General features: G+C 28.7%; 4 protein-coding genes and 1 non-coding gene across 7 annotated transcripts; 3 read left to right on the plus strand and 2 right to left on the minus strand.

The window, feature by feature from the left end:
- Positions 1–973: 973 nt before the first annotated feature.
- Positions 974–1,180, plus strand: MIR319D (microRNA MIR319d). Its single transcript, NR_120749.1, is given in 1 exon segment — positions 974–1,180. It is a non-coding gene; the product is annotated as a microRNA MIR319d (primary transcript).
- Positions 1,181–6,443: 5,263 nt separating this feature from the next.
- Positions 6,444–7,151, minus strand: LOC103483039 (uncharacterized). The gene has a single exon (XM_008439473.2). It carries the CDS (start codon positions 7,090–7,092, stop codon positions 6,610–6,612), a length of 483 nt encoding a protein of 160 aa, XP_008437695.2. The 5' UTR covers positions 7,093–7,151; the 3' UTR covers positions 6,444–6,609.
- A 10,087-nt stretch (positions 7,152–17,238) lies between these two features.
- On the plus strand, positions 17,239–20,306 carry LOC103504569 (pentatricopeptide repeat-containing protein At1g71060, mitochondrial). Of its 3 annotated transcripts, XM_051089712.1 has the most exons (3): positions 17,239–17,508; positions 17,576–17,623; positions 18,452–20,306. In XM_051089712.1, exon 3 carries the CDS (start codon positions 18,513–18,515, stop codon positions 20,139–20,141), a length of 1,629 nt encoding a protein of 542 aa, XP_050945669.1. In that variant the 5' UTR covers positions 17,239–17,508; positions 17,576–17,623; positions 18,452–18,512; the 3' UTR covers positions 20,142–20,306. The 3 variants fall into 3 exon arrangements, with proteins under 3 accessions (XP_050945669.1, XP_050945670.1, XP_008467144.2); XM_051089713.1 differs by lacking the exon at positions 17,576–17,623 and having other exon boundaries at positions 18,437–20,306; XM_008468922.3 differs by lacking the exon at positions 17,576–17,623.
- A 439-nt stretch (positions 20,307–20,745) lies between these two features.
- LOC103483040 (putative fasciclin-like arabinogalactan protein 20) lies at positions 20,746–21,804 on the minus strand. Its single transcript, XM_008439474.3, has one exon. The coding sequence runs from the start codon at positions 21,802–21,804 to the stop codon at positions 20,746–20,748; it is 1,059 nt and encodes a 352-aa protein (XP_008437696.3).
- A 1,259-nt stretch (positions 21,805–23,063) lies between these two features.
- On the plus strand, positions 23,064–24,070 carry LOC103504570 (heavy metal-associated isoprenylated plant protein 22). Its single transcript, XM_008468925.3, has 3 exons — positions 23,064–23,195; positions 23,297–23,372; positions 23,676–24,070. The coding sequence occupies exons 1-3, from the start codon at positions 23,118–23,120 to the stop codon at positions 23,966–23,968; spliced, it is 447 nt and encodes a 148-aa protein (XP_008467147.1). The 5' UTR covers positions 23,064–23,117; the 3' UTR covers positions 23,969–24,070.
- Positions 24,071–26,201: the final 2,131 nt, after the last annotated feature.

Consider the following 26,201-nt stretch of genomic DNA (forward strand, 5'->3'; position numbering starts at 1 on the left):
AAGAGAAAAGTCAGAATCTCGAGTTACAAATAACTACAAGTGTGTCAAAGGAAGAGCATTATAAATAACCCCATTCGACAATTCCAAAGGGGACTGTTAAGTAATCTTCCAAGAGAGTCCCGACGTTACTTTTTTGTGAAGTTGAACTATACGCTTCATATAGGCGTTGAAATGTGGATCAAAGGTTTTCCTTTATGGGCATCAAAATGTGGTAGATTTGACACTACATTAGTGTGACGGACTCTCACACAGGCTAGCTCCAAGAGCGAGATCAAACTAAGAGAAGTGTGCACTAACACTCTAAGTTCACAAGAAGTTTGAAACAATGGTGAACACACACTATATAATTATCTTCATTTATACACTCATGGTCCTTCTCATATCTAGATAATATCAAAATTTTATCATATTCCCGACAAAATCTATAAAATCTTCACAAAATAATGAAAAACAAAAGCAAAAGATATCAAAACCTAATTAAACATCGACATTTTGAGGAATTGATTGACACACAAACAAAAATTGTCAAAATAATAATTTTGACATTATTTTTATTTTGTTTTTTTTTTTTTTTTTTTTTTTTGTGAGAGAAGAAAAAGAAAGTGACACAATGAAATAACATTTACTTTAGAGCTATATTGAGCTAATTTGTGGTAAGATGATAACTATAGGGTATAGTGTGACAAAAGATGATAAAATAATTTAGAAAATTTTCAAACATTTGCACAAAACTTTATCAAATTCAAATCCAATTATAGATCTTCATGTCTCTCTCCCTTCCAACCCTATTTAAATAAGCTTCTCTCTCCCACACCACTCTCCTCTTCCTCTATACTCCACACCTCTTTCTTTATTCCTCTCTGTCTTCTTCCTTTTAAATTCTTTATACAAAATTAAATTTCTCAAAGGCAAAAGAAAGGGTTTATATGGATTAAGAATTTCTTCTTGAGTTTGGATAAAACTAACTTACTTTATGTAGGAGCTCTCTTCGGTTCATCTCGAGACAGGTGGAAGGTCGAAACGTTGCTGCTCATTCGTTAGTTCAATAGCTCACTATCCATCAAATCTCCATAATTTTTATATCAAAGTTGTGTGATGTGCTCCTGATCTAACGATGTAGGAGCAATCTTTGATCATCGTTGTCATGTATTGGACTGAAGGGAGCTCCTTCACTTTTACTTAAGCTTTTTAGTTGATCAGTGATTTAACGTAGTTATACCAAAGTTTATAGGTACGCAAATAAGCTTTCTACCTATTTCCAAATTTTCAAGGTTTTCATTAGATTGATCGTGAGATGAACATATCTCTCTTATGTGGATATATTTATGGTAGGGATATAAAATGAATTTTCATCGTAAATTATATGAAAATGTTGGTCTTATTTACCTAAAGTTTCAAAACGGTTCCTTTAGTCAAGAATATTCATGAATTAAATTTGATTCGAATAGTTAATCTTTTACAATTTGTGTTTTTACAAAAATAAGTGGTATATAGATTATAGTTAGTCTCGTTATTTTTTCTATATTGATTAAATATTTTACTTTTGATTCATTGAAATTATGTTGTTAGTGATTGGATCTGTGTTGAGATAATTATTATAGTTTGTTAACCTAACTTGTTCAAAGTGAATAATTAACAATTAAGTTATTGAATTTTTTAGAACAAGGTGTGTCTCGATTATTCTATTGAAACATTTCTTTTGTAGTTGTTTTAGATTCGAACTCATTTGACATTATTATTGTTGCCACAATCGTCATCTATATCCATTTTCCAGACTTCTTTTTCTCTTGAATCTCATCTAGCTAATTAGGATCTTCTTTGTAATTTTTATTATATATATACCAATTAAGTCTTTAGTTGTATTTATCTATAATTGTTTGTAGTCAATTATGTACAACTTCGTTTCCTAGTGCTATATATACCCAATTTCTATATATTCAATGTATTCCCTTGATTTCAATGCTGAAATTGTTCAATATACTAATGGCAGCAAACTTCCCCACTAATGTTATTGCTTAGACTATGATTGAATTGAGACCATCATTTTGTCTATTCACCATAACTTCAACATATTTTCGTTATAATGATGTATTGTAGATAAATTGACAAATTTGAAAATAATATTTTACACTATTAGAATTGGGTTGGAGACTATTTGAGTTGCAGCCAACCCCATGCACCAACCTAACATTGTACAATATACATTTCTCTCATTAGAATGTAAAATACAAATAAAACTCCACATTAGCTAGGGAATGGAGGTTCGACCGATGCATGGTATGTAATAAAATATTAAAGGACAATACCTTTATTGATTATGATACTTTTTTGTAGATTCAAATTCCAAAAGCGAAGTCCATGAAGTCTTATTGCTAAAAAATGAATAATATCACATCGTTGTGTTGTGAAAGATATGTTATTATAAACATTTGGTATCAAAGTCGGTGTAAAAACCTAACTATATATGTCGGTGAGATTCGTATTTTGAATAGAATTAATGAACTTTATAATAGTAATAAGATGAAACCCATCTGAAATTGAAGTTGACAAGCAAGCAAGTATTGAAGCTATTATTCAAAGTTATTATTTAAAATACTATTTATGACCTTTAGAATTTTGATAATATTTTATAACAAGAAGAGTTGAGTAGTTAAGATGTGTAAGTAAATCACCTTGAATTAAGGAGGATTATTTTTTTAAAAAAAAAAAAACTAATTAATTAGAAAGGACTTTTCTTTTGGCCATGTGGAGATGATCTCATTGGCAGCAAAGTTGGCCAAAACTCCATTTGGAAAAATTTTAAAACTTTTGCTCCTTTTTCAATATAACATACCACTAATTATTAACCCAATCAATCAGTATTAGTGATATCATTTAAAATTAAAAATCCTTAATAATGCCCAAAAAGGGACCAAGTGTTGAGCTAAAGAGCTAAAAATTAAGATTTATTTAATCTCTTTTATGCTAAAAGTTAAGAGAAATATTTTAATTAATTAATAAGCTAAACATTATAATAGCATACTACACTTGGTGTTATATTATTTTTAAATAAGAAAAATTACCTTCTGGCCCCTAAAATTTTGACTTAAATTGCATTTGAGTCCTCTCTTTTTTTTTTTTTTTATTCTTTTCACCCACTCCTCTATCTTTCTTCCCCATCTGATTTAAATATTTTCTAATAAAATATTTGTTTTAGGTAGGAGATACAAAATAAATGCTAATTTTTATTACATAATGATGTAGACTTCAGAACTTGAAGACATATTTTGAAGTCTCTAATAAGTTGATCGTGCAAGAAATTTTATTAAATACTAATAATAATTTATTTTATAAATTATAAATTATAATAACTAAATTGTTACGTACTAAAAGATATTAGACTAAAAATAAATAATTTTATTATTTTTCTTGTTTATTTATTAGTTTAACTGAAATGAAATGGAATATATAAAGTTTTAATGTAGCCTAAAATAGACCAAAGTATTGATAAGGATGAAAGAGAAAGGTAATTGAAGAGGTTCTAGAAATAAATAACTTTTCTATATAAAAGAAAAAAAAAAGTTGTAGAAATAGTTAAGGCAAGTCAACGATAATCTTTTTTTAGTCAATATTTGAGAGATTCTAGAAGTAAATGAAAAGCCCAAGAAATTTGAGATAATGTCATATGTAGAATGGGTAGAGGGAAAAATATATTACACTAAGTCAAAAAGAAATATTTTTTTGCTTTCCAAAATTTTAGTTTAATTTGTATAAGTTTTTAAATTTTACATTAAATACGTATTTTTAGTTTTAGTGTTAATATTTATTAAATTAATTCTAAAAAATATTTACAAATATAACACTACCTTATAACTTAATAAAATTACTTTTAAATATCATAACTTTTAAAAAATATTCATAAATATATAATAAAATTTCAAAATCTATATATGATAAATGACGATACATAAAAGATATATTATTATTTATATCGATTGCGATACATATAGGATTAAATAGTTTATCTTGATCCATGCCACCAATATAGATAAAAATGATATTTTGTTGTATTTTATATAAAAAATTGCTATAAACTAGTTTTTATTTTCTTTTATTTTTTGTTTTTTGAGAAATAAAATATCCCAACTAACAAAATCTAATTGATTTAGAAAGAAGTGAATAAAATAGTGAATGCACCAATTACTATTGTAGAAACAAAGACATAAAACCTTGATGGCACAAAATCAAAATGTAGAACAAAACACATAACAAGAAAAAAAAAAAAAGTCAAATATTCATGAACATAGAAACATCATCGAACCGAACACGACACTCCCATAAATATTAACATAAAATAATAATAATAATAATAATTATTATTATTATTATTATTATTATTATTATAATAAAAGAAGAAAAAAAGAAAGTGAAGGGGCAGTTGAGTTGACTTTGGAGACTGTGTCAACTTTTCTGCCCTAATAATTGGACGAACCAACCCATCCCATCCCTAATTTATTTCTTCATATTTAATGCATCTCTGTTTTCCATCCATATATATTTCTTTTTTTCTTTTCTTTTTTAATAAACATGGAAAAACACTAGACGTTTTTTTGTTTGAAATTATCATTTTTTATGTTCTTTTTCTTTCTTATATATATTAGAAGATGACAATATTTTTGCTTTTCCAACTTTGGAAAGTAGTAAAAAATATATTATAACTTTCACCAACATTAAAATAAACTTTATTTGATTGGGCACATGTTTAATAACAACGTTTCCTTTCCATAACTTTTATTTTATATGTATTGTCGCAACGATTAGATATAGTTATATAAAAATAATTGTCAATACAAGTAATGTCACATCGTTTTTTTAGAAAATTGTTCACATCATCATTTAACAATCTTGACCCAAATTCTTTGATGAAATAGTGATTAGAATATTGAAGCCAAAATAAGTCATTTTTTTAAACTTCTAGATTTGAGTTTGACTATTACTTTAGTTTTTATTTCTTTTGGTTTTAGTTCATTTTAGAATTTAGGTTTTATATTTTTAAAATGTTCACTGTTTCAAATTTAGTTTGATTCTCCTACTTTAGTTAATCTTAGTTCTTAAACTTTTAAAAAAATTATTCTAAACCCTTCAAAATAAAATAAAAATGAATAAAATTAAAAATACATAAATCAAAATAAACATTTTAAAAATATAAATATGGATAAACCAAAACAAAACAAACAAAAAAATTCAACTTAATCGATTATATTTATAATTAATTTATATGTATATTATTTGAAATTTGTCTTTTCAAGACTTGAACTTGCTATCTCCTTTTCAGTGTGAATTCAATATATTAAATTAAAACAACAGTTGTTTTTTATTTTAATATAAAGTAATTAGGGGTAAGATCGCTTGCCTAAAACATTGTTTGTATTTGTACTTTTTGTTTTTTTGCTTTTGTTTGTATATATAAATATAAAGTTATGTTTACTACCAAATCATTAAAATAATAATATATAAAAGACAGAAAGATTTGAACTTTGAAAGAACTTAAATTGTTTTTTGTTTTTACAAATACAACCAAAAATAAAGAGACACACATTCAAACATACAATTGATCATATGCTTCTTATAAATAGAGCATATATATATATATATAGTTAGATGTATATATTACAGTTGTGTAGCAAAGTAATTGAACCTTTAAAGTAAAGTTAGTTCTTCCATAGCTTAAAATATTAAAATATATATTCATAAAATATAATAGAGGAATCTTCCATTCATTGTCATCCACCATTACTATACGTACATCAAATGATCCAAAACCCTTTAATTATAGATGAATTATTATTTCCCTTTTGACTTTCTTCTCATTTTTAATGATCTCTTATTTTTTAAGATAACATTGACATAGACTATATAAGTGTTATATCTTTCTTTTTTAGGAAGAAGGGAAATTCCTTTAATTACATGTAATTAAAGCTCAAATTCGTGTTTGTATTGGGAATTTTAGATCGATTGCTATTACCAAATTCATTTTTTTTTTTATTATAGCTTTTATCTCAATTTTCTTTTCCATCCTTTTTAATCTTTATGATCTCGTTCTCCGTTCTCCATTCACTTCGATGCGTTTCATATTTTTAATAATTTTAATAACATTCTAGCAATGATAGGTTTTACATTAATTTATTTTGAACTAACAACTTAGTTTTAAAAAGATATTTAAAAAAAAATAGAAGGGAAGGAATTAATTTTAAGAAAAACATAAAAGAGGAAATATCAATAATAAATGAAGAATACATTTATTAAATCGTTAAATTATTTAAAATATTTACAAAAATATTATATTTCATATTTTATCGAGACTTATAAATATTTTATTAATGTCTATTTAAATTATAGATATTTTTTTATTTTGTTATATTTAAAAATGTTACACAGAAAAATGAAAAGAAAAAAAAAACAAATGAAAAACTTGACCGTTTACATAAAATAACAGAAAGCGAAACAGACAATGAGATGTAAGCTGTACAAAGACCAAAAAGTCCTTATAAAAACAAAAAGAAAAAGTTACAATAAAGAAAACGACGGCGTAGCGGATCAATCACGTAACTAAACTGTGGTGGTCCGGTATCAAGAAGCTGGAGAGAAACCGGCGAGAAGAGCGACGGCGATGTGGAAGAATCGGTGAAGAAGAAGAGCAGAGGAGAGCGGAACGCTAACAATAATAAGCAGAAGCATTCCCAAAGCCACACTAGGCCGAGTATTCATCAAATGAGATTGAAGATACCCTAAAGCTTCACAGATATGGGAATCGTAGTCGGAATAATACCGTTTCTCCCAATCCAGCCAATCCGCCGGCGGTTCTTGCCTCTGCTCCGCCATCTTGATCTCATGAATCCGTTTCCGGAGCACGATCATACTCTCGTCGACTACTTTCCCACCCGCGTAGTAATCGTTGTAATTATTGTTATTGTTATTGTTGTTGTCAGCAGCTTGTTCTCGCGACGCTCTTACGGTAACGGCGGGGAGTGGTTTACGGCGACCGTGGGGGTGGGGGGCGGGGGAGAAGAGGGAGGAGGGGGTTGAGAAGGAGAGGGAATTAATGGATTTCATTTTTGAATTTGGGGAAGAAATTGGGGATTTTGATTGGGTATTTATAGGGATTATATTTTATTTAATGGGGGCAAGTGGGGGAGCCGGGAGGGAAAGGAAGAGTTAACTTAATGGAGGAGGCAAGATGGGGGAAACCGTGTATAAATTGACGGCTACGATTTTCATTTAAATTCATTGGGAGGTGACGTGTCTTTAATCTCATCGTTTCCTATGTTCTGGAATTTCTATACCCCTTCCGTTTCTTAATCATGAGTTGTGATATTAGATTTGTGTAATGTTGTAATTAAACTATATAATATGGAGTTTCTTTAGCTTTCTTAGTTCTGCACGTCGGTAATCGCATTCTTTTATATATATAATTATTACAATATCATTTAAACTAATCTTCCACCCGTTTGGTTCGATTCCTTACTCCCTTACATTTAATAATTATATCAATTTAAATGTTTAAAATTATTAGTTTTATAAAAACGAAGTTTCACAATATATTAGTTGAACTAAATATACGAGGGCGTACATTAATATATTTACAAAATTAGGAGTATTTTGTTATTTTTAGAATAAATTTGTGTTAAAAAACGTGTACGTAGGATCTATATTTATTTATGAAAATAGTATTTATTCTCATATGTAAATTCAAGACATGTTGAGACGATGATCACATGATAAAGATAAAAGAACCTCACATATTTTAAAGTATGCGTAAATGATTTATTTATTGTTAATTAAATTTTTTTATTGTTTGATGATGTTGTCGATTGTATAACAATAGTCAACGTCTATATCTAAACTTTGTAAATTATATATCATTTCTCATACTAATAAATGTATTTATAACACATATTGTGCCCGTGCCAAAATACATTATTGTCCTTAGTAAACGCAATTAATTAAATTTTTCTTAGGGATATGTTATATGTCAACTTAAATTTTTTTCTTTTCTGTTTAGGTAAAGATAAAAGATGATTTGTTGCATTATTATTATAACATGAAATGACGATATATATATATATATATATATATTTTCTTTTGCCCCTCTATGTTCTTAAAAAAATTGAATTTGCTAAAATGAGTTTGTTGAGGCTATAATTGACATATATTAAGTTATTAAAGTCAAAGAATTCCAATTCTCATACATCAGTTGTGGTGCTAAATAAAAACTTTAATCATTAGTATGGTTTAGTGTAAAAAAGAAATATTTATTTTATATTTTTATAAAAACTACGATAATACTCATGATGTTTCCTAGTTCATTTAAAAAAAGTAAGCATTGTGTTTAAATATATATCTGGCTATCAATAATTTAATTGGTTTTGATAAATGAAAGTCCATTTTATAATATGGGAGGGGTGATTTGGTATATGAATTAGTTTGGAAATAATATTATCCAAAGAATCAACCTTTTGTTCAAGTGACTTGCTTACAAGTTACATCCTAATGTAACAAGAAGCAACCTCGGGCTCATAGATATTCTTATTTCCTTTTTCCACACAAAACTATCATCAAATTTCCAACTTAATTACCTTTACTTTTTATATATATGTATGTATGTATTTATTTATTTATTCAAAATTTCCAACTATTATATACTAATGAAATGAAATAAAATAAAATAAAAAAGTGATAGTGAGATAGTTGGATTCTTCTAGATAATCATTATGGTTTTTCTATTTTAAATAAATATGGCCTTTCTTCTCAAATTTTCTTACCATTTTTTTTTATATTTCTTAAGTATAAATATAAGCAATTTTAATATTGACAAAAAAAAAATGAAAAAAGAAAAGATAACAAAAAAAAAAAAATTAAAGAGATGAAATAAGTATTTATAGATTATTCTAAAAAACAAAAATAAAAAATGTAGAGAGTGTTCGATAATTATTTCGTTTTTTTATTTTAAAAATTAAATCCACGGAAATTGTTTTTCACATTTAGGTTTTTTTATTTGTTATATGCTTTGCATCAATGGTTTAACAAGCTTAAGTCAATTTTCAAAAAAATAAAATGAGCATATCATAAAATTTTGTTTATATTTTTGGAAATTTGCTATGAGTTTTAACAAGTGTACTAAAATAAATGCAGATTATTACAAAAATGTGAAAAATAGTTTATAGATTTCTGAGATTATTCTAAAAATAATAATTATAACAGCTCTTCTAATTAGATATTATATGATCGTTATTTATTTATTTATTTGAAGGTGATGTATAACTAACTAGTTAATATAACATATCAATTATTGTCAGTAAGTTTATTACACATGTTCAACACATTTTTTTAAAATTGATTGTGTGAATTTGATTGTAATCTCTCTATTTCTAATTATGTATAACGATGGATGTATTTGGAATATTCGAATAAATAATACGAAACCTATAAATTGTATCAACTAAAATTCTTGAGCTAATCATTATATTAATTTAACTTTGATATTTTATAAGCGAATCAATTTAGATAATTTGTTAGCTAGTGATTTACGTCTTTCTTTTCTTTGATTGTTATAGACAAAATTAACTTAAATGAAAATAGAATATAATTATCGTGTTCTCACGTAATAGCAAAGAAAATCTAATTAACATAATTGTTTCTAAGTAAGAGAAAAATAGAAACGATAACAAGGGAAAACACTCGTATTAATGAAAGTAGTTATTATCTATTTGATTCCAAAATCATGTCCAAATCACATCGGAAGTATTGTACTTAAAAGAAAAACTTCTAAAATTGTAAGGAAAAATAAATTCGTTTTAATCTTTTTTGGGAATACTACTCGATATAAAATGTTTCTCCACTTTTATTTATGTTATGAATCTAACCAAAGTCCCACATAGGCTAGATAAGGGAATGATCTTGAACAACTATTTTTATTAGTATAAGGTATTTTGGGATATCCCAAAAACAAAACCGTGAGGGTGTATATCCAAAGTAGACAATATCATACTATGGTGAAGATATCCGAGAAGTTTGTTATCTTAACAAATGATATCAAAGTCATGCTTTTAACTTAACCAGACTAATATGATCCTCAGGTGTCGAATAAAGATGTAGTAGAATCTCAAAAGTAGGTCACGATGAGATCTGTTAGAACATAACTACAAGTAAGCAATCATATTTGAACCGTAAATTTTGTAAAGCTGAAACCTGACTGATTTCATTCTCCCATGGCCCAGGTCTTTTTTGACATTCTCCCATACCCATTTGACCGCCCCGTGGGAAAAAAGAATTAAGCTACTGGGAAAAGGCAATGAAAGAAGAAAGCCTACATGATCATTTTTAGTAGTTAAAATGTCACTTCATAATATCCAAAGTGATATTAGGGATGATAATATGAAATCGTAGGATAGAATGATTTCTTACGTTTTTTTCATTAAATAAAAATCTACCTTTATTTACCATAATGGCCATAATGTGATAATAAAAAAGTTATATCTATATATACTAATGTTCACATGTCATCCTTAAATACTAAACAGTATCCTAATTTGTCAAATTACACTATAGAAAAGATTTTCTTAAACATATTGTTTGAATGTAGTTGGGATTTATTAGCTTTATATGAATTAAAAACATATAATTAATACACACAATAAATTCAAAAATGGAATACAGACAAAAGCTAAGTTTTATATTTTGTTTTTTGTTTTTTTCAACTCTATTAAAGGCATCTTTTTTGTTGGCTAATTAAAACCTATATTTATTCAAAATGGTATACATAGAATTTAGCTAAACCTTTTTGTTCCATTATATTGACTGCATGCCTTCTTCTTCTTTTTCCCCCCTATTTTATTTACTTATTTATTTTAATGTTCACTAAATAATTAGTTTGAATAATTCACCAACCATATGCTGAAAAAGGAAAATTGATAACTTCTACTACCTCTTAATTTAGCATTAATTATTATTAGAATTAGTAATGATGAATGAACTCTTTTTTAAACAAAATAGTAATAATAGAAAGAAGAAAATAAAAAAAGATTATAGAATGACAAACCAAAGTCAATCTTTATCTTGCATATTGTTTCATAATATAAAAATTAGAAGTATTATTAATTCTAAGGTTTATTTAGTATATATATATATATTTATTTATTTATTTATTATGTAATGGTTGATTAATTCAACCATATACAAAAGGGATCTAAATTTTAACCTTCCGATAAAGACAAAAAATATATATATATATATATATATATATATTATATCCCTTATTTTTAATAAAATAAAATTAAAATTATTATGATTTTTCATGGAGATATTATTAGAAATAATAGCAACAACACGAAACTATTTCTAAAATATAATAAAACTTTTTGCTAGACTAAAAGAGAATTTGATGAATTTTGTTATATTTTGTAAATAATTTTAATATTGTATTGTTTTTTAAAATATTATTATTTTTTTATTTTTTATTTATATTACTTTTAGTATAATTCATATGAGATAACTTAGGGTTTAAAATGTTATATTGTTATCTTTGAATTTTGTTAGATAAGCAACCCATTTTATTTAAAACTAAAATTTGAAGACGAAAGAAAATCAAAATCAAATTTTACTATCAAGTTCAAGTTCAATTTCTCTCATTTGATATTAAAAAACTATTTTTTTTATCTTAAAATGAGTTCTTTTGATCATCTAATTGTTAGACTAATTTATCTAAATTGTTGAATTTGTTCTGATAAATATTAAAGCATCACAAGGACGCTTTTTTTCTTCTAAAAAATTGCATCAACATTTTGCTAACAATGTCATGAAAAATGAAAAAGAAAAAAAATCTGTATAACTCAAAGTTAATTAAAGTAAATAAACCAAATTCTAGAATATAATTAAAACCCAATAATTAATTTAAAAAAAAAAAAAAAACAGTGTAACTCTAATGACATACTTGCCTTAAAGCTAATAAGAGGTAAAGTTTTCTTATTTTTAAAATGGCAAAATATTTTCAAATTTTAAAAAGTAACGAAGTGATTTTAGAGGCAAAAACTATCAAAATAGAACATTTTCAAATATAACAAAAAAAATTAAAAATATTTACAAAATATAGCAAAAATCTTAAATGAAACTATAGAGAATTGGATAAATTTTGTTATATTTGATAAATAATTTCAATCTTTTTTCTATCCATAAAAATTTCTTTTTTAAATAATAATAAATCACAATCCTACCAATTTTTCTTTTCACATATTCAAAACACATACCATGTAAAACAAAAATATTTGAGTTAGGAAAATTCTAAAAGATAGTGATTTTTAAATAAATCATAATAAACTAAAACTTCTTTAAAAAAACAAAAATGGTTGTAAATAATAAAATTATTGAAAATATTTACAAGTATGATAAAATTATTTTATATCTTACAATAGTATTTATGTATTAATTTTGATATATTTTATAAATATTTTATTTTATTTTGTTATATTTAAAAATATTTTTTAAGTGAAAATGATGGATCGACTCAAGAGCAATGAATGTCAATTTATTATATAAACTTGACTTTTTAAAGGTTTAAGAACACGGTTTGTATACGAAGAAAAAAACCTTTTTCTTAAGCCAAATTACTCAAAATGTGATCACAAATCAACATTAAACTCGACGATTAAACGTTTTTCAAAAGGAGTAATCTTAAAGTTAAAGATTTTTACTCGATTGATTTTGAAATTAATGACCTCTGCCTTTCCCAAAACAAAGTTAAATTGAAGAATTCGAGTTCTATAGGAATCCATAAAATAATGATTATAAATTTAATAATAATATGGAGCCGCAATTAATGTTCAACTTTGAACTTTAATTACCCAACTAAAACGATTATTACATTGCTTCTTAATTATTCAATTAGTTTAATAATCTATTGTATTGATCCATCATTATCATTCTAACATGGACTCAAAGCATTTAACGTAGGTTCATCGACTCGAGTCTCTCAACTTTATATTAGGTATATATAACTATATTTAATTAATATAATATTCATATCATTAGTTAATTTTAGTAAGTAAATTTGTATTTTGATTCTTTCTAGGTCATAGTTTAAGTTCTACTCTTACTTTTGTTTTTAGTCATTTTTATTCGATTATAAAGTAATTCATCAACAAAAGAATTTTCGTGATCTTACTTTAGACGGTAGAATTTAAAAAGTCTCATATAAACGTATCGTCTCTTATTTTTACATTATTGTGATTTTTAAAGGTTGAATTACTAAAGCAATATACATCTAGTATAAATATACCTTTCCATGCTAGGGATGTTTTAAACTTTTACGATTTTGTCCATAAATGTTTTTAACCAAGAAGAAAAAAATACGACATTTTGACAATATGTTGCTTCTTATATATTACGAAGATAGAGAATCGAACCACTAATTTGAAAAGCAATGTGTCGGCTAACTTATTCAAATTTTAGTTCCGTTACAACGTCGAAAAAAGTGATTGTTTTAGCATATTGCTAATTAAATTTTTTTTTTGCAATACAATTTGGTCTTTTAACTCTTTTTTTTTTCTCTCAGTTAAATTTATACATTATAACAAAATTGTAATATATCACTATATTATATTGAAAAAAAACATAGATAAAAATATATTTAATATGGTGAGAGTAATTATCTGAAATTTTGTGAGGAGGAAGTTGAGTGGAAATGATTTGATAAAAAAGGAAATATAATTATTGTTTGTAGGGGAAGATTAGATTTGAAATTAATTAATTGTTATCATAACTAATTAAAGAAATGTTGAAGAAATTGATATATAATAATGAATAAAATAACGGTAAGGTGTGGGAAATGGAGGGCAGTTTTGGAAGTTGAAAAGAAATATCTTTTGGTCGGGCAGTGGCGGTGGCGGTGGTGGGCGGTTTATTAGAAAAATTCTACGGCGCCGATACAAAACCTGCCACGTGCACCTTTGAAAACATCAACGACGCGTGGCAACTACTTGGGATCTTTCCGCCACGTGGCTTCGAAACTACGTACCCATTCGTTGCAGTTTTTTCTTTTTCAATTCTTTAGTGCAAACTAATAATAATAATAATAATCAAAAAGGAAAAAGTAAGCATTTTAAAAAATATATCAATTTCGAGGAATGAAACCAGACGAGTTTTATTATTTTGGAGTTTCTTTTTTTTTTTCAATCATACTATGATTGTTGAGTTAGAAATCTAACTTTTGATAATGAAATTGATCCGATTTTAAACTCTTGTCTACTTTGGTTCAATTCTGATATACGACAAGAGTTCAACTTTCTTGAAAAACGGATGTGAATTGTTCGATCATGTTTGAATTTTGTAGAAAAACACGATTCATTCGAAAATCCAACCGACAGTTATTCAAACCGACGACACCCTAGATTTAAACCTACGACCAAGTGTATCCATATGTGTATACTTTAGGTTTACCAAAGACAAACGCCTTTTGAAATATATTCTAAAACCTATTAAATATATTTTTATTAGTTGGTTTTGTTCGTACGAAACTTACAAAGAAATTTAATTCGTGGAATTTGAACTTTGTATTCGTTTGTATTAAGTTCAATATAATTAGTACAATTTGTGATTATTTCTCTCAATAAATAAATTTTAATCTTCCAAGCTTTGTTGGATCTTTTTTAATGATGAGCCTCGGGGATCGTTGATCTTCTGAGGATCGATCTTTGGTTAATTTGTTGATCTTGTTGAACAATTTGGATCGATCTTTGACTTTTTGATCATCATGAATCAACTTTACAATGTCTGTATTCCATAAGACCACATGCTCTAAAACCATCTTAAATCACTAATTGATTTTAGATTTGCTGGCCGTTTATATCGTCAATGTTTTTTTTTTCTTTTCTTTTGGGACATTTTTCTATTTATTTATTAATTTAATTAACTAATAGCATTAGAAAAATAATGAGATTAACTCAATCCCATATTATTATAGGACTTTAATATATTTTATTTATGTAGGTCACCACTCCATTTTATTTTATTATATCTTATTCCATATATTATATTATTTGAATTCACATCAACACATTGAAACACTATTTTATAAATTATAAGTTCCATTATATCTTAATTAAAAACTACTGTATTTTAAAATGATTAGATTTCACCAAACGTACATTTGTTGTTTGGCTATTAATTAATAAATACTTAAATATTTTATTATCCTAAGCTTTGCAAATTGCAAGTTGTCTCTATTCTCTCCTCTACAAACTTTTAGTGCATATATATATATATATATATATATATATATATATATAATCAAATCTTTGAAAAAAAATTATTGTAAGTGCAAATGAATTAGTTTAAAATATATCTACATTGTTATAATTTAAATTCAACAAAAATAACATGCATTAATGTTATCTAAGGGGTCGAAATTATGAAACTTGAGAAAGCTACTTAATGCTACAAATTACAACATTTATTAATTTTAGTTTGATGAAATACAAAGGATCTTTTACTTTATACTTTTTTCCCTTTATATTTGTATACCTATGTTCATGCCAAAATTTGAACAAATAAAGTGATATAATCTTAATGGGACAAAAAGAAGACTACTCGTAAAAGTTAGGAAGAACTGCACAAATACGGTTAATTAATTTAGACTACATATATTTTGATGTCTAAATCAGAAAGTCTAAAGATGAAGGGAAGAGACATTTCTGTCTCTTACTTCTTTATTTACGAAGTTTGGTAGGTGACTAAATCTTTCTCTTTTTAAGATTTTACATCGGTCAACAACTATTCTTTTTTTTAAGACAACATTTTGTGAGGGCGAGATCGAGGTCTAACGGGTTGAATTGCTCTTTGGGCCAAGTCAATCCTCTTCTTGTTGGTCTATAATAGGTGAGCCCATATTGTGTATTATGATGCATATATTGGTCTTGATCTCTACCACTTGTCCAAGATTAAGTAGACTTATTTGGCCTTTTTTTTTTCTTAAGCCTATTTTCTCCTCTTCACCCTATGCTTTAAAAAGTATATAAATAAAAGTAAATTGAAATTGAAAGTATAAAAACCAATATACATGACATTTAAACTTAATCTTACAACGATCCCAGGTATGTCATTTTTCTAGTAGTGTCACCACCTAAAAGCTCTAAATATATTAAAAAACCGTAAACCCTTACAAAACATTTGATGTGCCTACTCTTTAAATCTTAATTATATTTCATGATTGTTTCGATTCTTATTGCCTACTTACATTTAAAATTTTATAAATATCGACATATTCAATGGTAAAAAATACAATAGACACATTGGGTTTTATGTTACGTAAATGGAATGATGAGTTCTCTATGTCATTACAAGATCACCAACCTACACATGTTCCAGTTTAGTATCAATACATATTGGGTATATATCTACACCTAAGCAAGTAAGGATTATATTTGTTATGTCATCTACAAATAACGTTTCATTTTTTGGTGCACTCATATATGTCTAGAAACATGTGCATATATTAATTATTTGAGAGTTATACAATCATGTAATCATAAGATTATCTTCCAAATAAGCTCACTCATACACGTTCTTTTTGTGGTAGGGTGACATTATTATTACCCATATCATGTGATATATCAATTCAAGAGAGTGTGCTACATATAAAATCTATTAAACCTTCAATATGGATATATGACACTACATTCACACTATTCATGAGACACAGGCTCGAGTAAAAATTGAATAATTTCGTTAGATGTTTTGGTTCTACTACTTTTAGTTTTTGGTACATTTTGATTCTCGTAATTTCAAGATATTTATTTTAGCTCCTATTTTCAACTCTGATTCATATTGATTCTTATATTTAATATTTATTTTGTTTCTTGTACTTTTAAAAAAGGGTCATTTTAAAACCTTCATTCTCATCTTCATTTCATTTATAAATGATTAAAATGATAACTATTTGGTAGTTGAGTAACTAAAATTGAAAAATACAAGAATAATAATGAACATTTTGAAAGAATGAATACCGAAATGAACCAAAGTTAAAAGTATACTAACGAAAATAAATATTTTAAAAATTCGGATACTAAAATGATAAAATTTTAAATCGAAAGAAAATGATTTACGAAAAGTAATGGAAAAACATCTAAAATTAAATAAAAATCATAAGTTTTCCATTTTAATTTGAAAATTTTGATCTTTTATAAACTAAAATGAAAGAAAATAAAAATATTCAAAGAAAACCTACAACCGTCTCTTCATTCTTTTTCTCTCTGTCGTGAAAAGAGGTCAGCCGCAGCCCCTCCCCCTTTTCGTTTCAGTCCCGGCACCGGCGCTGCCACCTAGCAGGGAGACGGAGACCCACGACGCCTTTCCCTTCCAGCGACGAGCACCTCCGATTTTGCGACCCACACGAACCTGCCCATTTAAAGCTTGCAAATCCTCTGCTCTACACGTTCCAGCAGCGTTCCAGCGACGTCTCTCCCATTTCGGCGAATTTTGGTAACTACTCATTCTATTTCGATCGAAGATTTGAGTTACCGTCTTCTTAATCGCTTCTAATATGTAGGATTGAGCGTATTCATACACGGTTAAGTTAGGATTCAAGTCTATTTAGGTAAGTTTCAGTGGGTAGAACACTCTAAATTTTCTCTTGAAGTAGTTTAAGGCTCTTTAAGCTCGTCAAGCTCGTCTCTTTTGAATTAAACTAAGGTGCTGTATATTAGTTTATAACTCTTGGATACTCACAGTGTAATCTCGGTTCAAGGTGTTCAGACTAAGGCTGAAGGTTGCTTTGGATAACATTTCTCATTTTTTTGCACTTTTAAAACTCTGAGTTATGTATTGAACTAAGTTTTAGGTAAGTGGAATTCTATTTGAAGAGTCGGTTTGTTGATTGTTAGCATTTTGAGCGTTTTGCTTGTGTTATATCTATCATTCATAATGTAAATGCTTTATGTTCTTGAATTATGTGTTTTGGTTTTGGATGTTTAAGCATATTGTAATGTTGAGTTAATATTTGTAACACTGACATGTTGATATACTATTTGTGTGACCATATGTTTATGGCTTATGAGTATGTCCTGTTGCTATGCATATGATTTATGATGGAAGCGATTGTTATTTTATATGATTTTGACATAGAGTATGGTTTAGAGAAGTATGTTGTAGGTCTAATGTACTCTAGCGAGTCGAGAGAGAAAGAGCACCCTGTGTATTTATAAAGTTGCTTCAAATAAAAATGATTGAGAGGTGATAATTCACTATTGGCTTGAGAGAGTGATTAAAACTCATCCATGTGTTTGTTGATTGACCCTTTTAATATTCTAGCCGAAGATTAATTGTTTTGCTTGATTTTAAATTAAATTTTAGCTTGAGAGAGTGAGATCTAGATTAGGATTTGGATTCATGACTATTTGTTAATTCTTAGACCAAAATTCTGCAGAAAGATGGGTAGAAGAAGGGTGCAAGAAAGATGATTGTAATTCGTTTTCTCTGATACTCCAATGGGTTTTCGTCGATCTCTCAGTTCCCTCCAAAGATTATTTCCAAGAACAAGCTCTTTCCAGTATGCATCAGCAAGATCTTTTTCTTGTTCAAAAACAATCACTAGAAATCAAACTTCAATCTGCATTTCATCTCGCTGTAATGAGCATTCAACTTGGCCTATTCTGAATCGCGATTACACCTCTCAACATTCCACCCATCATGGTAACGAGCACAGCAAACAGGATTTGGAAGCTGGCCAAAAATCTATCATGGAAAGTGATGAAATCACCCAGGATGCTGAAAAGTTTTGTAAGTTAATATCAAAAAACCCCAATTCTTGCATTGAATCGTTGCTTGATGGTGCTGCATTGGAGTTGTCGCCTGCTCTGATTGAGGAGGTGTTGAAGAAGCTATGCAATGCGGGGTTTCTTGCACTTTCGTTCTTCAGGTGGGCAGAGAAGCAGAAAGGCTTCAAACACACTACAGAAAGCTACAACTGCTTAATTGAAGCATTGGGTAAGATCAAACAGTTTAATGTGATTTGGAATTTGGTGAGTGATATGAAACGCAAAGGAATTTTAAGTAGAGAAACATTTGCTTTAATAACTCGGAGATATGCCCGAGCTAGAAAAGTTAAGGAAGCAATCGAGTCATATGAGAAGATGGAGAAGTTTGGATTTCAACTTGGAGTATCAGATTTCAATAGATTGATTGACACTCTATGCAAGTCCAGAAACGTTAAGAAAGCACAAGAGGTGTTTGATAAAATGAAGCATGGAAGGTTCAAACCTGATATTAAGTCCTACACGATTCTTTTAGAAGGATGGGGTCAGGATCAGAACTTGTTGAAGTTGAATGAGGTTTATAGGGAGATGAGAGACAACGGATTCGAACCCGATGTTGTTACTTTCGGTATTCTTATCAATGCACATTGCAAGGCAAGGAAGTATGATGAAGCAATTCGGTTGTTTCACGATATGAAAGCGAAGAATATCAAGCCATCACCTCATGTGTTCTGTACCTTAATCAATGGTTTGGGTTCTGAGAAGAGACTGAAAGAAGCTCTAGAGTTTTTCGAACAGTTGAAGTTAAGCGGCTTTGCTCCGGAGGCACCGACTTATAATGCTGTTGTGGGGGCTTACTGTTGGTCAATGAAGATGGCGGATGCATATAGGATGGTAGACGACATGAGGAAATCTGGCATTGGTCCTAACTCGAGGACGTATGATATCATATTACATCATTTGATAAAGGGTAGGAAATCAAAGGAGGCTTATTCGGTTTTCCAGAGAATGAGTAGGGAGCCTGGGTGTGAACCAACTTTGAGTACATATGAAATTATGATAAGAATGTTTTGCAACGAAGAAAGAGTGGATATGGCGATTCAGATTTGGGATGAAATGAAGGCTAAAGGAGTTCTTCCCGGAATGCACTTGTTCTCAATGTTGATTAATAGGTTGTGCCATGAGAACAAGTTGGAGGATGCTTGCACATACTTTCAAGAGATGTTGGATGTTGGTATTCGGCCGCCAGCAACCATGTTTAGCAATTTGAAACAAGCTCTTCTTGATGATGGTAGAAAGGATACTGCTTTGCTTTTGGCTGAGAAGATCAAAAAACTGAGGAAGACACCGTTGGTCGGGTGAGTTGAGGGTTCTATTTGATAGTTACTTGAAAGTTTGGTTTGAAGAGATGACTCCTTGATTATAGGCAATGATATAAAAACATAATTATGTCAAGGAACTCAAAGAATTTTGACACTTCTAACTGATTAATGATCTTGCATATGAATGTCTCCTTTTTGTTCTAAATCAGGAATTTATACATAAAGGTTTGCTTTAATGGTTTCAAGATCGTTATATTTCAATGGTTTTTTCAAAGTTTAACATCCAGTGAAAATTAGTGCAGAAATTCATACAAAAATACATCAAACTTTTTTTTTTTCCAGTTAAAAAGAAAGACTTAAGGATAAAATAATCCATGTTTTTTAAGAACTAAACCATTTTTTTACGAGGTGTTTGGTCAAAGTTAACAAATTGAAGTTAGCTTGTATTTAGAGTGTAGAGTTGTAATAAATATAGAGTTCTTAATAATTATGAAAAGATAGATCGAACAATAGAACAAGAAGAACAGCTTCTTCGATCCAAATCAAGGAGTATCAATTTTCATAGTGGATCCGAAACAAAATTGTTCATTAATTTTGCACAGAATTATATTCATAGAAAGAGAATCAAATGCTTAAGAAATTCATCACCTGATAACAGAGAAATGGTAATGTGTTACAGCTTTATCTCTATCACTCTCTTCAAACCCACTTTCTGGAGATCCTCCATTTCCCATTGATGAAGAAGAAGATTCTTCAATTTCTCCCTTCATTTCCTTTTCAATCTCAAGAATTCCCCCAATTCCATGAACGACAATTCCTTCACTATACAACATATCAGGATATATAACCGACATGTCGTTCAGCGTCAAAACCCCATTACTCCGTTTCACATTGATTCCAAACCCTCTCAGATACGTCTTTATTTCCGTTCCGCCGCCCAAATTCGTCAAATCCGACCACCACAGCTTGCACGGAACTACATGCCGCCGAAACATCGACATCCAATCGGAGAAATTACTTACGCGATTCATTAAAGAATCGTCCGTTGGAGCGAATATCGTCACCGCCGGTTCTTTATGAAACCCCAGAATTTGCATATCCAGAAACGATGCCATTACCGACCACCCTCTGTTTCTAAGCGCTGCTGCCAGAGCTTCAACCGAATTGCTCTCAATTACAGAATCGCGGCGGCGGCGGCATTCATTATTGGGATTTATGATTCTTTTACTACTCGAGTTAGAGATCTCGAAGAACGGATCGAAGAATTTCTCGATTCCAAAGATTATGAGAGATCCATCGTCGTAGACTGGGGGGGTGTCGACGGTGACGTTGTTGAGTGAAATACGAATTTCGTCGTTAGTGACGGTGAGGAATCGGCTGGGGAGCATTGTGGAGATCTTGGCATTTAAGGGGAGAGAGCGAAGACTTTCGGGAGAGAAGGCGTGAGGGAGGAGGTGGTACTGGAGAAGAGAGAGTGGTGGTTGGCCAGAGCGGGAGAAGGCGGAGTCTGCGGGGGCGAAGATGGTGAGGGAGGAGAAATGGTGGAGGAAGGAGCGGGAAGCGAGGTTGAGAGTGAGAGCCATGGAGAAGAAGCCGGAGTCCTTGAGGATGTCAGAAGCGTCGAGGATGGGGTCGGGAGAGAGAGAAGAGAAGAGAGGGAGGAGAGAGAGGAGGATGAGAGAGAGAAGGAGAGAGGACGGCATGGGAGGGGAGCTTTGTTGACTGTAATTGAAATGGTAGATTGGGAAAGAGAGGAAGAAGAAGATGGAATTGAATTTGGCGGGAAATATTGGTTTGTTGATAACGGGAATCCATTGGACAGTTAAGCCCCCAACGGAATGAAGATTTCGGCCGTTTTGGACCTTTTGGTCTACTTTTGAAAATTAGCCCTCATTAATTTAATTCGTTTATTTTTATATCATCTATATATAACTTTAAACTTTAACCTATTTTTTAAAAAATAAATATTTAACATGTACCATAATGTAATTTTAGTGCTATAATATAGATTTCAATATTGTTTGGTATCAAACTTTTATTTAATTCTTTCTCTCCTATATTGCTAATAAATAAAAGCATTGCATAATTGAAATAAATAACCCATGACACTAAATTAAGAGTAATAGCTACCAAAAGTTAACCTTAGTGTGAGTCATTGCTTTGACTAATTAAATAAATTTAATATAATAAAGAAAACAATTCTTATAATTTTTATTAGTCAATTTGGGTAAATTTTCATTTTTAAACTTTTAATTTTTTTTTCTTGAAAGACATATATAAACAACAAGGAATCTAAGCCCGAGACCAATCACAAAGCAAAATATATAGCAAACACCCATGAAAACGCCCCAAATTCAAAGCATTACATAGAACATTTGAAGAAAAAAAATAACATAATCCAAACTAATTAAGCATTAGAAACATATGAACGAGAACAATTCCGCTCCCGTGCAATAAAGTAAAATATAACTTTCAAGAATATTGATTTCATCAATTTATATCATCAAAACGTATATGAGAATTGGAAAACATTTGGTTTAGTTCAACATCAATCAAATAAGAAAGGAAACCGACAGAAATTAGATTGAGTGGTGACGAGGCTTATTATTCAACATTGATTACAATAGAAAGAAAACAAAACAAAACATAATTAATTTGGTAATTAAATGAATTAAGAAATCAAAAGCTATGCAATCAAGACACACCGCCAAACAACAGTTGTTTCATTAGGTGAATCATGTGAAAGATAATTTATTTAATTTTGGATAAAAGCCCGATGAAAACACTATTTTTAAATTTCCAATAGGTGCCTTTCATTTATTGGATACAAAAAGTCAAAAAGTCTTTTTCTCTTTTTTTTTTTTGTTAAAAACTTTTGTAAGAAAGAGTTCACTACTTGCACTCAAAGTTTAATTAAGTTTTTTTTCTCTTTTTTGGTATGTTATATAATATATATATACATATATATATATATACATTGCCACATAGTTCATTAATTCCATTGCTCCCAGAAAAAATGGGAATTGTTGGTTTTGTTTCAGATTATGTAACAGATAATTTTGGTTCAAGAAAAAAGAAAAGAAAGCCAAACCAGGTAATATTGATGGATATATATATGCATATATGTTTGTTAGTTTGTTAATTATTTATGATAATATATCAACTTTATATGTTTGCTTTTTGTGATTTATGTAGACAGTAGAAATCAAGGTGAAGATGGACTGTGATGGGTGTGAGAGGAGAATTAAAAATGCTGTTTCTTCTGTCAAAGGTCTTCTATTTTCTAATACTTAATTTCATCTCTAATCTTTGTCATTTGTTTGAAAACACACTCTTATTTCTTTTTGGAGTTTCAACATTATTATAGATAGAAACTTGGTAGTACGAATGTGACAATGACTTGAGGTTGATATAATGGTGTTTAATTAGGTCTAATTTTCGTTCTAGGTTATTATCATAGAAATCTAAGTTGGTGTACTGCTTAATTTTCTAGGTAATTTATCTCCCTAGCTAGCTATGTTTTGAAAAGAGAATTTGACACTTTTTTTTGGTTGATGGATGAGAATTAATTAAGGAGTGAAGTCAGTGAAGGTGGACAGAAAGCAAAGCAAAGTAACAGTAAATGGATATGCTGAGGCAACCAAAGTTTTGAAAAAGGTTGAAAGCACAGGAAAGAAGGCTGAGCTTTGGCCTTACGTTCCCTACAACTCTGTAGCTTATCCTTATGTACCTCAAGCCTACGACAAGAAGGCGCCCCCTGGCTACGTCAAGAAGGCCCCTCAAGCCCTTCCCGTCGACGAGGCACTCGATCAGAGGTTGACGATGATGTTTAGTGATGAAAATCCTAATGCATGTTCTATTATGTAGCAAATAGATATATGACTGCTTGGCTTTATCAACCCTTCAACCATGCATAGAAGATTATACTTAGAGTTTCTATACGTATATATATGTATGTATTTGACAACATTTCGAGGGGGTCTTCTTTTCATTTTCTTTTCTGGTTGAGAGATTCTAAACTAAAACTTCTTGGTTGATAGAATATATACTTTTAATTTAAAATTTTGATATAATGTGGGTTTGATTTGGTTTAAGTTATATAAAGAACCTACTAGATTTTGTTATGTTTGGTAAATAGTTTCAAAAGTTTTTTTTTTAACTATGTTTGAAAATAATTCTTAGAAAAAAATTATTGTAAATAACAAAATGTTTAAAATATTTACGAAAATATAATCAAATTTCATATTTGACGACACCAACAGCAACCTATTATCGATATCTATATTTGATACAATATAAAAATTTTCTATATTTTAGAACTAGCTATTTTGGTTGTCCTTACAAAAATTTCAAAAAATGCTCTTATAAAAATAGCAATTTAGTTTTACCAAAACTATAATCATTTGAAATGAATAAGTAAAATTATAGGGGTCTTTTCGAAAATATAAAAAAGCGGTAAATTTACGGTCTATAGAACAATTCCAAAAACGGAAAATGTCAAAAGGTCCATCATGTAAAATATCAAAAATGCCCCGTCAACCACGCTGTCAATAACATGTGCATAATATATTTGCGATCGTTTAGATCTGGTTCAATATATACGCGATTGTTTAGATATGATTAAATATATACGCGATCGTTTAAATATGACTACAATGTATGCGCGATCGATATGACTACAATTTATCTTTTCAATTCCATTGTTTAATTTTGTTACAGGATTGATTAAATTTATGGCCCAAATCTAAATGATTTTTCTTTTTTAAATTTGGTACACGGTTTTTTAATTCTTTTGGTATACGATCGTTTAGATTTCTTTACACGATCGTTTACATTTGGCTACTCCAATCGAAGCCGAAATGATGTTTTTCAAGATTTTTTATACACGATCTTTTATTTTTTTTACATGATCATTTACCTTCTTAAACGGTTGTTGGCTACTCCAATCTAAATGGTTTTTTTTTTAAATTCTTTATACAGATCTTTTCGATTTTGCTATTTTGTTATACACAGTCATTTAGATTTGGTTGCCCAAATGTAAACGCGTAAAAAAAAAAAAGAAAGACGATGAGAAGAAATCGCAGCGAAAAAAGAATAGAAAAAATAAAAAGACGATGGAAAGAAATCGAAGTGAAAAAAATGAAGAGTAAAAGAAGAAAAACGATGAAAAAATTAAACGACATAAATAAAGAATTGAAAAATAAAAAAGATGATGGAAATAAATCGCATAGAAGAAGAAAGACGAAATCACATGAAAAAGACGAAGGGAGACGAATGGCAAGGAAAAAAAAGATCGAATGACAAACCTGGAATATTTAAAAAATAGCCAACTTTTTGAGCTATTACACGGAACGTAAATAATTTACGGTTATATTTATGTAAGTTTTCCAAAATTATATGTAATAGGTTTAATTAAAAAATCTATAATTTTTTTAAAAAATGTCTAATTAAATCTATAATTTAAAAAAAAAAACAAATGTCTTATTAGAAAAATTACCAATAATTTTGTTTAAAAACAATATCAATATGTAATGAATCTCTAGTACAAATTAAATTATGATCCTATATATTCCACGAATTTTCACTATTTTTAATGTTATCATTTTACTCCTTTTTTTTTTTTAATATAATGTTTTTATTAATTTATGAGTCATAGTATTCAATTTTACAAAAGATGTCCCTTTTTTTTACCTAATACAACAATAAATTATCTTTGATGAGATTATCTATCCAAAATGTATCTTAAACTCATATTAAACGTGTTTATTAACATATATTTAAAAACACAATGAAGGTACTTTTTTTTCTTCTATACTATATGTTCAACAATTGCATGAGGAAAATGGATTGTTAGAATGATAATTAATCTTTTAATTATACTACTATCTTTATGCTAATTAATTAGCAATATCACATTAAAGTATGCTCTTATTTTCAACGTTGATATCAAGATTTCAACTTTACAAATATATCGATAAAATTTCAATATTGATAAATATTTCTAAAAACCACAAATTTTATGAAATTTATTTAGATTAATAATTAAGTTATTTTTACTTTAAAATTGAGTTATGAATATAGTTATTTGTGTTTCTATTCA

The sequence above is a fragment of the Cucumis melo genome, chromosome 9 (genome assembly GCF_025177605.1).
Source record: "Cucumis melo cultivar AY chromosome 9, USDA_Cmelo_AY_1.0, whole genome shotgun sequence".
Classification (NCBI taxonomy): Eukaryota; Viridiplantae; Streptophyta; class Magnoliopsida; order Cucurbitales; family Cucurbitaceae; genus Cucumis; species Cucumis melo.